Source organism: Abramis brama (genome assembly GCF_963993115.1).
Source record: "Abramis brama genome assembly, chromosome: 1".
In the NCBI taxonomy this organism is placed as follows: Eukaryota; Metazoa; Chordata; class Actinopteri; order Cypriniformes; family Leuciscidae; genus Abramis; species Abramis brama.
In genome coordinates, this window is record NC_139963.1 from 35,219,263 (window position 1) to 35,231,696 (window position 12,434).

Below are 12,434 nucleotides of genomic sequence, written 5' to 3' on the forward strand. Positions count from 1 at the left end.
GCGCGATAACGTAGGCATTATGCCTGTGGCATTCGAGGCGGGGGGCGCGCTTATTACAGCGGGCAGAGCGCTCGTCCTCGACCTTACTACAGCGCTTGACTGAGTGAGGGAGGGCTGAGCGGGTCCCGTGGGACTCATGTCTGCGAGTAAATGTGGGCGGGAAGCGGGCACATTCACTGCTTTGGGCGCACTGTCTGACTGAGCAGAGCGAGCGCGCACAGGTCTCGTTTTTACAGAGAGCCTGTGGCCTGTGAGACATAGTGTTTGTGCGGGCACTTTCACTATGTTGGAAGCGCAATCGACCTGAGTCGATTTTATGTGCGCGAGCCCTAAGTGTAGGGCTGTGCTTGTGTGTAGAGATGGGCACTGAGGAGTGGGCATAGACACTACACTTATAGCACCATCGGCCGTGGCCGGGACACCAGAAAATACACTCTTTTCGGGATATATCTGGGTAGCCGTAAAAACGGCTTTTGTGTGCAGGCAAGCGGGCGGCTGAGCAGGCTTGCATCTTGCAGAAAACGCTGGAACAGTCGCAAGTCTTGGGACTGAAACAGCGGCGCGCTTGGGTGAGAGACCGGCCGCAGCGGGACTCACACACCTGCACTTTCCTAGGCGAGCTAGGACTTCTTCGGGGCTTCCGGCTTCACCACAATCCTCGATCGCGGCCCGCGCGGAGCGGGGCGTCGGCTGGTTGAGCGAGAGCGGGGCCCGGAGCTGCGCTGCTGTCGCTGCTGTGAGGATGCGGCCGAAGGCGGGGGCTGAGGCTGAGAGCTCCGCGGAGTCTGTTTTTGACGACCCGCTGCAGAACCAGAGCGCTTCGGGAGGAAGTGCTTGAAGGCTTGAGACGCTTTCTGGGCTTCAGTAAATCTCTCCACGAACTCGGAGAGAGAAGAACCGAAAAGGCCAGCGGAAGACAGCGGGGCGTCGAGAAACGCGTTGCGCTCGGAATCAGCCATCTCCGTGAGCGTCAGCCATAGATGCCTCTCAGCAACAGTGGCGGAAGCCATACACTTTCCCATGGCTTGTGCAGCAGACTTGGTAGCGCGGAGTGTTAGATCTGAAGCGCTCCTCAAATCCGCGATGCAGATAGCCTCAGGTCCCATCTCGTCCAACTTACGGAGGAGATCACCCTGAAATATCTGCAGTGTAGCCATGGTGTGTAGCGCTGACGCGGCCTGCCCAGCGGCGGAGAAAATTCGCGCGAGCAGCGTCGACGTCATGCGGCAGGCTTTTGAAGGCAACACCGGTTTAGTCCGCCGTCCAGCAGAGGGCGGGCAAAGGTGGGTTGCTATCGCCTGTTCCACCGGCGGAAGTGAAAGGTAGCCTCGGTCTTTCGCATTATCCAGAGAGGAAAATGCTGGTGACACAGACGAGCGCGTTCGCGCAGAGAAGGGCGCGTTCCAGGCCTTCGCAACTTCTTCATGCAGCTCAGGAAGAAAAGGAGCGGGCTTTGAATCCGGAGAAGTGCGCTCACCAGGGAGGAAGCTACCATCCAGCCGGGTGCGAGAGGGGAGCTCCGGAGCAGACCACTCGAGGCCGAGGCTCGCCGCGGCCAGCGCGAGTACTCGCATGAGCTCTCTCTCAATGTTGGCTCTCGTAGTGGGCTTGCGGGCAGCAGGCGCGAGATCCTCGGAGCTCGCCCAGTCCTCGCTGCCTGAAGCTAGCAGAGAGCAGGAATCCTTTTCCCCCGACGCGGCCTCGGAACCGACTTCCTGTGATGAAGCGGCGGCAGACTGCGGGCGCTGAGCATCAGGAAGTGATTCGGGAGAAGCCGGTGAAGCAGGCGGGCAAACCGGCGAGCTTAGTCGGGCTGGAGCGGGTTCCGGGACCCGCTGCGAGCGGCGCTTCTTACGGCGCGGCAGCGCGGCGGGGAATGCAGGCTCTGAGAAGAATGCCAGGCGAGTCCGCAGAGTCACCATAGGCAAAAGCTCGCAGTGAGGGCAGCCGCCGTCAGCGAGCGCGAGCGCTGCATGGTCCTCACCCAAACAGGAGACGCAGATGACATGGCGGTCTCCCTCGGTGAGTGGGGCTCGGCACGAGCCGCATGAAGGCATCTTTAAAAAGACGCAGCTCTTTTAGGGGGTGAGTGTCGCAAGGCGAACACACACACACACACACAAGAACAGTAGAAGGATAATGAAAGGATATGCGTCGGAAAGCGCAGCAGGTACGGCTGTAGAAGGCGGCGTAGGCCAGCGGCTTCAAGTGGCTCGTCCCGCTGAAGTGCTTGCCTCAGACGACGCTTGCTTCCTCGTGATCCAGCGATGCGTGCGCTTCGCTGAAGAGATGAAAATCAAGTGAATCAGCCTTTTCGAGCTCCTTTTATAGAGGTTAGCCACACCCGTCTCGGCGGGAAATGGCAAGGAGGGCGCGAAGCGCCCTCATTGGCCTGACGTCACCTCAGGCCTCGCTCGATAGGCTTATGCAGTTGCCGCAGAGCAGCCAATGAGCGAGCAAGCCGTCTCGCCATAGTTGACTACTGCTGCAACGCGCTTTACATGTATGAAAATTAAGGATAATTTTTTGCTTCAGTATTTCGTGAAAAGAGACTTTTCCCGTAGCGTTTTGATAAAAACGCAGTACGAGAGGACTCTCGTAAGAGAACGTATAATTCCACCACTGAGCCACAGGGGGATACAGGCTTTTGAAAGCGGCGTCAACATGTATTCTTCGGCGTTTGCTGGCAGGCAAGCGTGTAACAGACTTACTTGCTGCAATAATATTTCCAGTCGCAGAACAGGGAACTGAGAAATGTGAGAGAAAAGAGGTCAGACCGACCAACGGTGGGACTAAGAACACTCTTTTCTCCTTCGCCGGTGAATGACGCGTGCAGAGGCAGGGTAGCTTTTCTTGTAACGTAAAGAAAAACTAATCCCGCCATCCGCTTCCAGGAAGGGCAGCCTCGGAAAGGATGCCCGGCGAGTCCTCAGAGTCACCGTAGGCAATTGGCTCGGAGTGAAGGCGTTTCGCCGTCAGCGAGCGCAAGCGCTGCATGAGAAGGCATCTTGAAAAAGACGCAGCTCTTTTAGGGGTGCGTGTTGCAAAGCGAACACACACACACACACATACACAAGAACAAAGAATGTAAAGGATATGGCGTCGGAAAGCGCAGCAGGTACGGCGGTAGAAGGCGGCGTTGGCCAGCGGCTTCAAGGGCTCGTCCCGCTGAAGTGCTTGCATCAGACGACGCGTGCTTCCTCGTGATCCAGCGATGCGTGCGCTTCGCTGAAGAGATTAAAATCAAGTGAATCAGCCTTCTCGAGCTCCTTTTATAGAGGTAAGCCACGCCCGTCTCGGCGGGAAGTGGCGAGGAGGGCGCGAAGCGCCCTCATTGGCCTGACGTCACCCCAGGCCTCGCTCGATAGGCTTATGCAGTTGCCGCAGAGCAGCCAATGAGCGAGCAAGCCGTCTCGCCATAGCTGACTGCTGCTGCAACGCGTTTTATATGAAAATTAAAGGATAATTTTTTTTGCTTCAGTGTTTCGTGAAAAGAGACTTTTCCCGTAGCGTTTTAGTAAAAACGCAGTACGAGAGAACTCTCGTAAGAGAACTAGCCTAGAAATAAAAGGGAGAGGGTTATATAAAAATGTAGTTAATGTAGGCTAATATATATTCCTTTATTTTATGGAATATTCTTTGATTTTAGAGTTGCACATATCTTTTCAAAATGTATACATTTGCTCTTAATTTCATGTTATCCTCTCCATAGTGTACTTTAGAAACTAAATCTAACCACTCATTTAAAACGGGGGATTCTTGCTTTCTCCAAAAAATTATTGCATTAAAAGCTGTAATTCTCAGCATTCTAAATAAGTATACATCATCTTTATTAAGTAGCATAGGTCCTATACCCAAAACTAAATTTTGTATCTTTATATATTTAGTTTCTAAAAAAAAAAAAAAAAACTTCCCTAATTAGGCTACTTCTGTTCACTGAAGTACTTCTGTTCGCTAGAAGTTCACTGAAACTTATCCAACATCCTAAAGATAAATTATTATAATTAGAAGATATTTCTAGTGTTATAAAATATCGCATATTAATTTTCCAAGCAAAATGTATATTTTAGTCAGAATTATTGCGCTCCTATTTGGCGCGCATGCGCGCAGCAGCGCTCATTCAATATGAAGATTAGCAGCAAAATGGATACATTTGCATGACTTTCTAACATTTACAGATGGAGAATATAACTGTAAAATGTAAGTTTTGCACTGAGGGGAAAAAAAACATGTCACAAACGCATAAAACAGCACAAAATATACGCTGTTTGATGGTGGATCGATTTGATCCACGATCGACCTCTAGGGCTGCTTCAGAAACGCGTGCACACGCAATTATCTAGACTTGATAAACCTGGATCAAATTAGTGAGATTGCGTGAACTTCAATTACCTTTTATGGAACCACTTTAGCCCAAACTTATTTGTTAGGCTCATTCAAGTCCGGTTTTGGAGTTTAATCCCCGCTTTTCTAAGCGTCTTTTATGGAACAACCCTCGGGAATGCCAGAGCTCTGTCACCAACCCAAGATGTAGCCCAAACAGAAGTGACAGAACTCTGACAGCTCAACACGCAGAAACTGAAGAAAACACGTGCAATATGTTCAATGTCATCAGAATACAAATGAGAAAAGAAAAACACATGCAAATAGAAACAAACCCCAAAAAACTGTCCAATGGTTCAATGGTGACCTCTGGCTCTGAAGGGAGGAAGCTGCATATGATTTGGAATAAGATCGAACAAGATCGATTGTGTGTTTCAATTGAGATCGCGATCTTTTAATTATTGTTAAGCCTACTACATCCATATGAGCCAGCCTATGAACATATGAACTTGCAGCTTCTGTTTGCATGTGTGTTTTTTTTTTTTTTAAAGGAAGAAGAAAAAAAAAGAATCTAGATATTGTGTCTAAAATATAAGATTATTATTAACTTCTTGTTTATTGAACTCTTGTATAAAAGCAATATCACAGTGACAATCCTGCTGTTGTTCTGAATATCAGTAGGCCTACAGCTGTGAAACTCAGTCTGTTGTCTGGTGCCCACAGGTGAAATATTTGGAAGATTGCGTGAAGATTGTGACAACTTGGAAGATAAGTTGTCACAATATCATGTGACAACTTAAATATAAAACAATACAACAGAATCCAGGCCTTGTGCAACACGGTGCAAAATACAACACACAACAGATTATATAGCCTATATGCTATAGCCTACACAATAGCTTGAGTAAGAAAACATCAAAAACAGTGTCGATGATGTTACATGTAGCCTAAACATGGGCATTATTTAAATGGGTTACAGTAGGCCTACATGTCAAGCAGCAGTCAGACTGAACGTGCTCTTAAAAAGTGCAGTTTGTAAGTATCAATTATTATTATTTTTTTTATTTTTTGTTAAGATGTCTCGAGATAAACAGAATTGAAGATGAAATGAACAATATCTGAAGTGCGTTCCTGATGAGATGGTGCGTTCCTGTTGACGTGCCTGGAGAACTACAGATATGGGTACCAATGACAATCAATGGCTGCGTTCGAAACCGCATACTCAATGAGTAGGTACTTAATTTCAATAAGATTAAAAATTCTGCACTCGCCTGCGAGCGCCCCCGCATGGACAGAGACGTGTTACTGCAGCCAGTCCAGAAACCGGAAGTAAGCAGAGAGTGCCAATTCTCTTCCTATTAGACATTCTCTGAACGACACGTTGAATTCATCTATCTGTAAATATCTTGATATTGATTAAACTTGCTCATTTTGTGGTCTTTTTGAAGAAACTGCTGCCCATTTATTTTGTGAATACATTTAGGGTTGATTTAAGTTCTTATATTTAACCCTACTAATGTAACCCACCGTTTTATCCTTAACGATATTATTTATTTTTATTACGAAATCCCAAAATTGTCATCTCTTGAATATGTTGTTAATTTTTTTTTATATATATCCAAACATTTTCATCCACAAGCAAAAGTGGCTAACTGCTTTATGTTTTCCTCTTTTTCTTGTTGAATTTAACTTTCGTTTCATCCCTCAGGCCTAGGCCTATAAATAACAAAAAAATGCTTTAAATTTTTTTTTATTATAATTAATTATTTAAGAAAATATATATTAAGATATTCAACCTTGTAGGTTCTTTTTTCCTGTGTAAAAAATCTCATATTATGTATGCAAACCCATACTATATATATACACTGCTCAAAAAAATTAAAGGAACACTTTGAAAACACATCAGATCTCAATGGGGAAAAATATCATGCTGGATATCTATAATAATATGGACTGGGTAATGTGTTATGAACGAAAGGATGCCACATCGTTTGATGGAAATGAAAATAATCAACCTACAGAGGATTGAATTCAAAGACACCCCGGAAATCTAAGTGAAAAAATGATGCAGCAGGCTTGTAAATTTTGCTGAAATTTCATTGCAGCAACTCAAAATGGTTCTCAGTAGTTTGTATGGCCCCCACGTGCTTGTATGCATGCCTGACAACGTCGGGACATGCTCCTACTGAGACGACGGATGGTGTCCTGGGGTATTTCCTCCCAGATCTGGACCAGCGCATCACTGAGCTCCTGGACAGTCTGAGGTGCAACCAGGTGATGTCAGATGGACCGAAACACAATGTCCCAGAGGTGTTCTATTGGATGTAGGTCAGGTGAGCGTGGTGGCCCTTCAATGGTATCATTCCTTCATCCTCGAGGAACTGCCTGCATGCTCTCGCCACATGAGGCCGGGCATTGTTGTGCACCAGGAGGAACCCAGGACCCACTGCACCAGCATAGGGTCTGACAATGGATCCAAGGATTTCATCCCGATACCTAATGGCAGTCAGGGTGCCATTGTCTAGCCTGCAGAGGTCTGTGCGTCCCTCCATGGATATGCCTCCCCAGACCCTCACTGACCCACCACCAAACCGGTCATGCTGAACGATGTTACAGGCAGCATAACATTCTCCACGGCTTCTCCAGACCCTTTCCTGTCTGTCACGTGCTCAGGGTGAACCTGCTCTCATTTGTGAAAACCACAGGGCACCAGTGGCGGACCTGCCAATTCTGGTGTTCAATGGGAAATGCCAATCGAGCTCCCTGGTGCTGGGCAGTGAGCACAGGGCCCACTAGAAGACGTCGGGCCCTCAGGCCACCCTCATGAAGTCTGTTTCTGATTGTTTGGTCAGAGACATTCACACCAGTGGCCTGCTGGAGGGTCATTTTGTAGGGTTCTGGCAGTGCTCATCATGTTCCTCCTCGCACAAAGGAGCAGATACCGGTCCTGCTGATGGGTTAAGGACCTTCTACGGCCCTGTCCAGCTCTCCTAGAGTAGCTGTCTGTCTTCCTGGAATCTCCTCCATGCTCTTGAGACTGTGCTGGGAGACACAGCAAACCTTCTGGCAATGGCACGTATTGATGAGCCATCCTGAAGGAGCTGGACTGCCTGCGCAACCTCTGTAGGATCCAGGTATCGCCTCATGCTACCAGTAGTGACACTGACCCTAGCCAAATGCAAAACTGGTGAAAAACAGTCTGAAAAGATGAGTAGGGAAAAAATGTCAGTGGCCTCCACCTGTAAAACCATTCCTGTTTTGGGGGTTGTCTCACTGTTGCCCATCTAGTGCACCTGCTGTTAATTTCATTAACACTAAAGCAGTTGAAACTGATTACCAACCCCCTCTGTTACTTAACTGACCAGATCAATATCCCAGGAGTTTAACTGACTTGATGCTATTCTCTGATTAAAAAGTGTTCCCTTTATTTTTTTGAGCAGTGTATATATACCACATAACATCAGTAACTCGACAGACCTACCTAGAACGGTTTTCCTCAGCGTTTGTAATGTCTGCACAAAGGGCAACTGTGCGAAGATTCACCTTTGGAGAAAACTGTTGATTTTGTACTCGAAAAATTTAAGTATCATTAATATTAAAAATGTATATTACCTCAGAATGAATTGCATTGCTATCCCACCCCAAAACATACAATAATAACAACGATAAATGCTGACCAATACTTAATTATATTACTTTTTACTGAAAATGATATAATTCAATAATACAAACAAAATGTAATGTATGTCATATGACATAGCTATGCATGATTGAATACACTCTAGATGTGTATATAATGAACATATCTACATTTTCTTTCAAACAATTAAATAAAACATTAATTAAATAATTATATTTTATTTACTGACAACAATGAGAAATATTAATAAATTAGTAAAAGAATGAATGAAAGTCACCATCACACAATAAACAAATGCATATACAAGTCAACACATGAAACAAAGCTTTATTCAAACTACAATCATGTATGTAGACTACAGGCGCTGAACCCCACATCCTTCTGCCATCTCAACACAGCGGTTCCCATTCTTCAGCTTTATTCTGATGAATCAGCTGACCGGCAGAGGTGAGCCGTTCCTTCGTGCCTGAGGTTGTTGCGTGATGTGTTGTGCTTCACAATCTGAGGCAATAAGGGCAGGTGGAGTGATGGAGGGTATCGTAAGGGTCGGTGGAGTGATGGAGGGACTCGTAAGGGCAGGTGGAGTGATGGAGAGTGATGGAGGGACTCGTAAGGGCAGGTGGAGTGATGGAGGGTCTCGTAAGGGCAGGTGGAGTGATGGAGGGACTCGTAAGGGCAGGTGGAGTGATGGAGGGACTCGTAAGGGCAGGTGGAGTGATGGAGGGTCTCGTAAGGGCAGGTGGAGTGATGGAGGGTCTCGTAAGGGCAGGTGGAGGGTCTCGTAAGGGTCTCGTAAGGGCAGGTGGAGTTAAGGGCAGGTGGAGTGATGGAGGGACTCGTAAGGGCAGGTGGAGTGATGGAGGGACTCGTAAGGGCAGGTGGAGTGATGGAGGGACTCGTAAGGGCAGGTGGAGTGATGGAGGGTCTCGTAAGGGCAGGTGGAGTGATGGAGGGTCTCGTAAGGGCAGGTGGAGTGATGGAGGGACTCGTAAGGGCAGGTGGAGTGATGGAGGGACTCGTAAGGGCAGGTGGAGGGTCTCGTAAGGGCAGGTGGAGGGTCTCGTAAGGGCAGGTGGAGGGTCTCGTAAGGGCAGGTGGAGGGTCTCGTAAGGGCAGGTGGAGGGTCTCGTAAGGGTCTCGTAAGGGTAGGTGGAGTTAAGGGCAGGTGGAGTGATGGAGGGACTCGTAAGGGCAGGTGGAGTGATGGAGGGACTCGGGGCAGGTGGAGTGATGGAGGGACTCGTAAGGGCAGGTGGAGTGATGGAGGGACTCGTAAGGGCAGGTGGAGTGATGGAGGGTCTCGTAAGGGCAGGTGGAGTGATGGAGGGACTCGTAAGGGCAGGTGGAGTGATGGAGGGACTCGTAAGGGCAGGTGGAGTGATGGAGGGACTCGTAAGGGCAGTGATGGAGGGTCTCGTAAGGGCAGGTGGAGTGATGGAGGGACTCGCAAGGGCAGGTGGAGTGATGGAGGGTCTTTTAAGGGCAGGTGGAGTGATGGAGGGACTCCATGGCACCATCTCCAGGATTCAGCTCTGGGCTCCTCATCCTCAGTGCTCACACCAGCCTGCTGACATTTCAGATCCTACAAAAATGCACAAACATAACACAAAAGCAGTAATTTCAACCGCACAATGTCATTTGATTTCAGTATTATTTAGAAGACAAAAACGCTTTTTTCATCATCATCTTTCCTTGTAGGTCCTGCTCCACCACAAAAGCTGTGCAGCAAATGCACAGAAATCAAGAATCAGAAAAGTGATGTAATAGCTCTGTTTGAAATTACAATAATTAAAATAAACTACAACTTAATATTGAAATAGTTGTTGTTATTCATTTCTGTAGTATACTCACTCAAAGCCTTTGATGGCAGCATTCAGCTTCATGAGCCACTCTCCACCGGATAAACACACATCTGTTCATCTGTCCCTGTAACATCCAGACCAGATTCACATTACGATTTATGAATTTATGAACTACATTTACATGTTGAGGATATTTTAACTTTTTATCCAACATAAATGTTCCTCAATTTATCAACTACTAATGGACAGATAAAATAGATGACTTATGTTTAGTTACTTTATAGATTTGTTCTACATAAAAGCGCACATTCATCACTCAGATGTCCATTTCATGTTGTGATATTTCAAGATTTTCCTGTCAGATGTAAATAGACATTTAAAATAAGCGTCTTTAAGATGTATATGGTTTATGTAAATCCACTTTAGAGACCTAACTTACTTAACGTGTCCTTACTGGAGCTCCCCTGTTAGCTAACGTTATACATAATAAAACGTGTTTTTACCCATAAGAAATTTTACCATGGTATTTGTACCATGGTACAAATACCATGGTACTAGTACCCCGGTATTTTTGACAGTACCATGGTACATGTACCATGGTATATTGATGGCACCATGGTACATAAACCATGGTATTTTTAATAGTACAATGGGACGTGTACCATGGTATGTACCATGGTACATGTACCATGGTATATTGATGGCACCATGGTACATAAACCATGGTATTTTTAATAGTACAATGGGATGTGTACCATGGTATGTACCATGGTATTTGTACCATACCTACAACTGTCAAATGTACATGAATTTAAATATTTAGCTCAGGCAAATAAAAAGACAGTAAACTAAAAAATGTTTTTCCCATTTTATTTTATTTTTTCCATAGATTTAGCATGATTGTCTTTTTATGATCTTGGCCGCATTTGACAACTTCTGGCGAATGAATCCCTTAATTTCAGCATCCGACTTTTCTGGGAAGACAGATTTAACTTCACCTAAAGAGAGAAAAGAAGGAAAGGAAAGGAGAACAGACACGTTACAGATAGATACATAGACATTAAGTACAAACAGGTACATATACATACACAGATATTACAGATACAATGACAAACTATTGAGAGTGAAAGAGTAACAGTAAGGGCAACACATACCCACGCCTGCTTTGCAAAATACCTGGTTACCTTAATTTCTTAAGTCTGTATGGCTCACTCAATGTTTTCTAATGTTTTCTAATGTTGTGAAATGATACAACACTACACTACACAGTGCGGCAGGCATTTGTCACTCTTTACGGACGGTACATTACTGACTGTCACTGAAGAACAAATACTTACCAACAATCTTTTTAACAATCTTTGATTTTTTTTCAGTGGGGAGTGATGGTCGTGTCTCCTCCTTGCATGATGACCCAAGCCCAGTCACACTGTGAGATGCCATGAATGCAGTGGTGTACAGGCCATGCATCAGATCGTTTGTATATTTGGCTGCTGTGACCTTGTTGCAGCGGTCCCTGATTGCCTGTGGAATATCCTAAGAACATAAATTGGTATCACATTGGGTCATATTACCAAAAGCTTGTTATGAAATAGTCGTGTTGGGGTTCAAAGGGGACAACTAAAATAATTTTGTTATCTTCCTATTTATCTCAGATTTCTATTTGCAGAAGTTCCCTGGTCCCACTTTATAGTATACTTCTGTTATTAGTGAATATAACTTACCAGACAGACAGAACGGTCATCCACAGGCAGCTGTGTTCTGGAAGACTGCATACAGCATTTAAAAAGCACAGAAGAATGTATGTTAGCCTACTCACAAGAAACCAACAAGAAGACAGACAGACAAAACAGTAGGGCTGTAATCAACAAAAGAAAATCTTGGTCGACTGAAGTCCTGAAATTTCTGACAGCGTTGCATCACGTGCACCTGCGCAATATCATATCAAATATAAAGTTGCATTTGACTTTTTCCCCGTTTACTATTTAAAAAAAAAATGCTGCCACGCTGTCGATGTCTTTGTTGGCATGATAGAAGAGGACTGATTATAAATTAAACGCTCTGACAGTGTGTGATTCAAAACATAGCTTACTATCAATTATTGTGCCAAGGTACTTATATTCTTGTACTATCTCAATAGGTTGGCCATCAATGATAGTGAGGGAAAGAGGGGGGCTCTGTTTCCTAAAATCAATGATTAATTGATTCATGTACACTTCAGGCAGCTCCATATACCATAGTGCAACACGATTGTGACGTCAACTCAATTATTATTATTAGTATTTTAATTAAACAACTCAAACACACCTATATACATATATAATGCTGCATTAAACAATTTCATAAGGGAAAAAAATAAATAATAAATCAACCACATAGTGGATTCTGATCAAGGGCTTAGCACGTTCCAATTCAGCCTATTGCAACATGTTCCGCCAGTAGTGGGCACTCATGCAATGTAAGCAATGAAGTACATCCGAGTGAACGAGACGGAGGGAAGTTAGTGAGTGAAGGGCATGACAATTTTGGACTAGAACGCTGCCCTAGTGTGCGAAATTACGCAAACCACGCTCCTCCAGCAACCCCACCCACCCCCATGAACCAGATGGTGTAGTTAGCCTACAAGGGCCTTTATACAGGCCTATATGGTACTATAATATGTGATCTCAAGT

At 45.4% G+C, this 12,434-nt stretch overlaps 1 protein-coding gene across 1 annotated transcript; it reads right to left on the minus strand.

Annotated features, from left to right (window-relative positions):
* Positions 1 to 10,455: 10,455 nt before the first annotated feature.
* LOC311065717 (BEN domain-containing protein 6-like) lies at positions 10,456 to 11,674 on the minus strand. The gene is made up of 3 exons (XM_084086413.1): positions 11,487 to 11,674; positions 11,103 to 11,298; positions 10,456 to 10,763 (listed from the first exon to the last, which is right to left on the minus strand). Exons 1-3 carry the CDS (start codon positions 11,535 to 11,537, stop codon positions 10,657 to 10,659), a joined length of 354 nt encoding a protein of 117 aa, XP_083942539.1. The 5' UTR covers positions 11,538 to 11,674; the 3' UTR covers positions 10,456 to 10,656.
* Between the last annotated feature and the right edge of the window lie 760 nt (positions 11,675 to 12,434).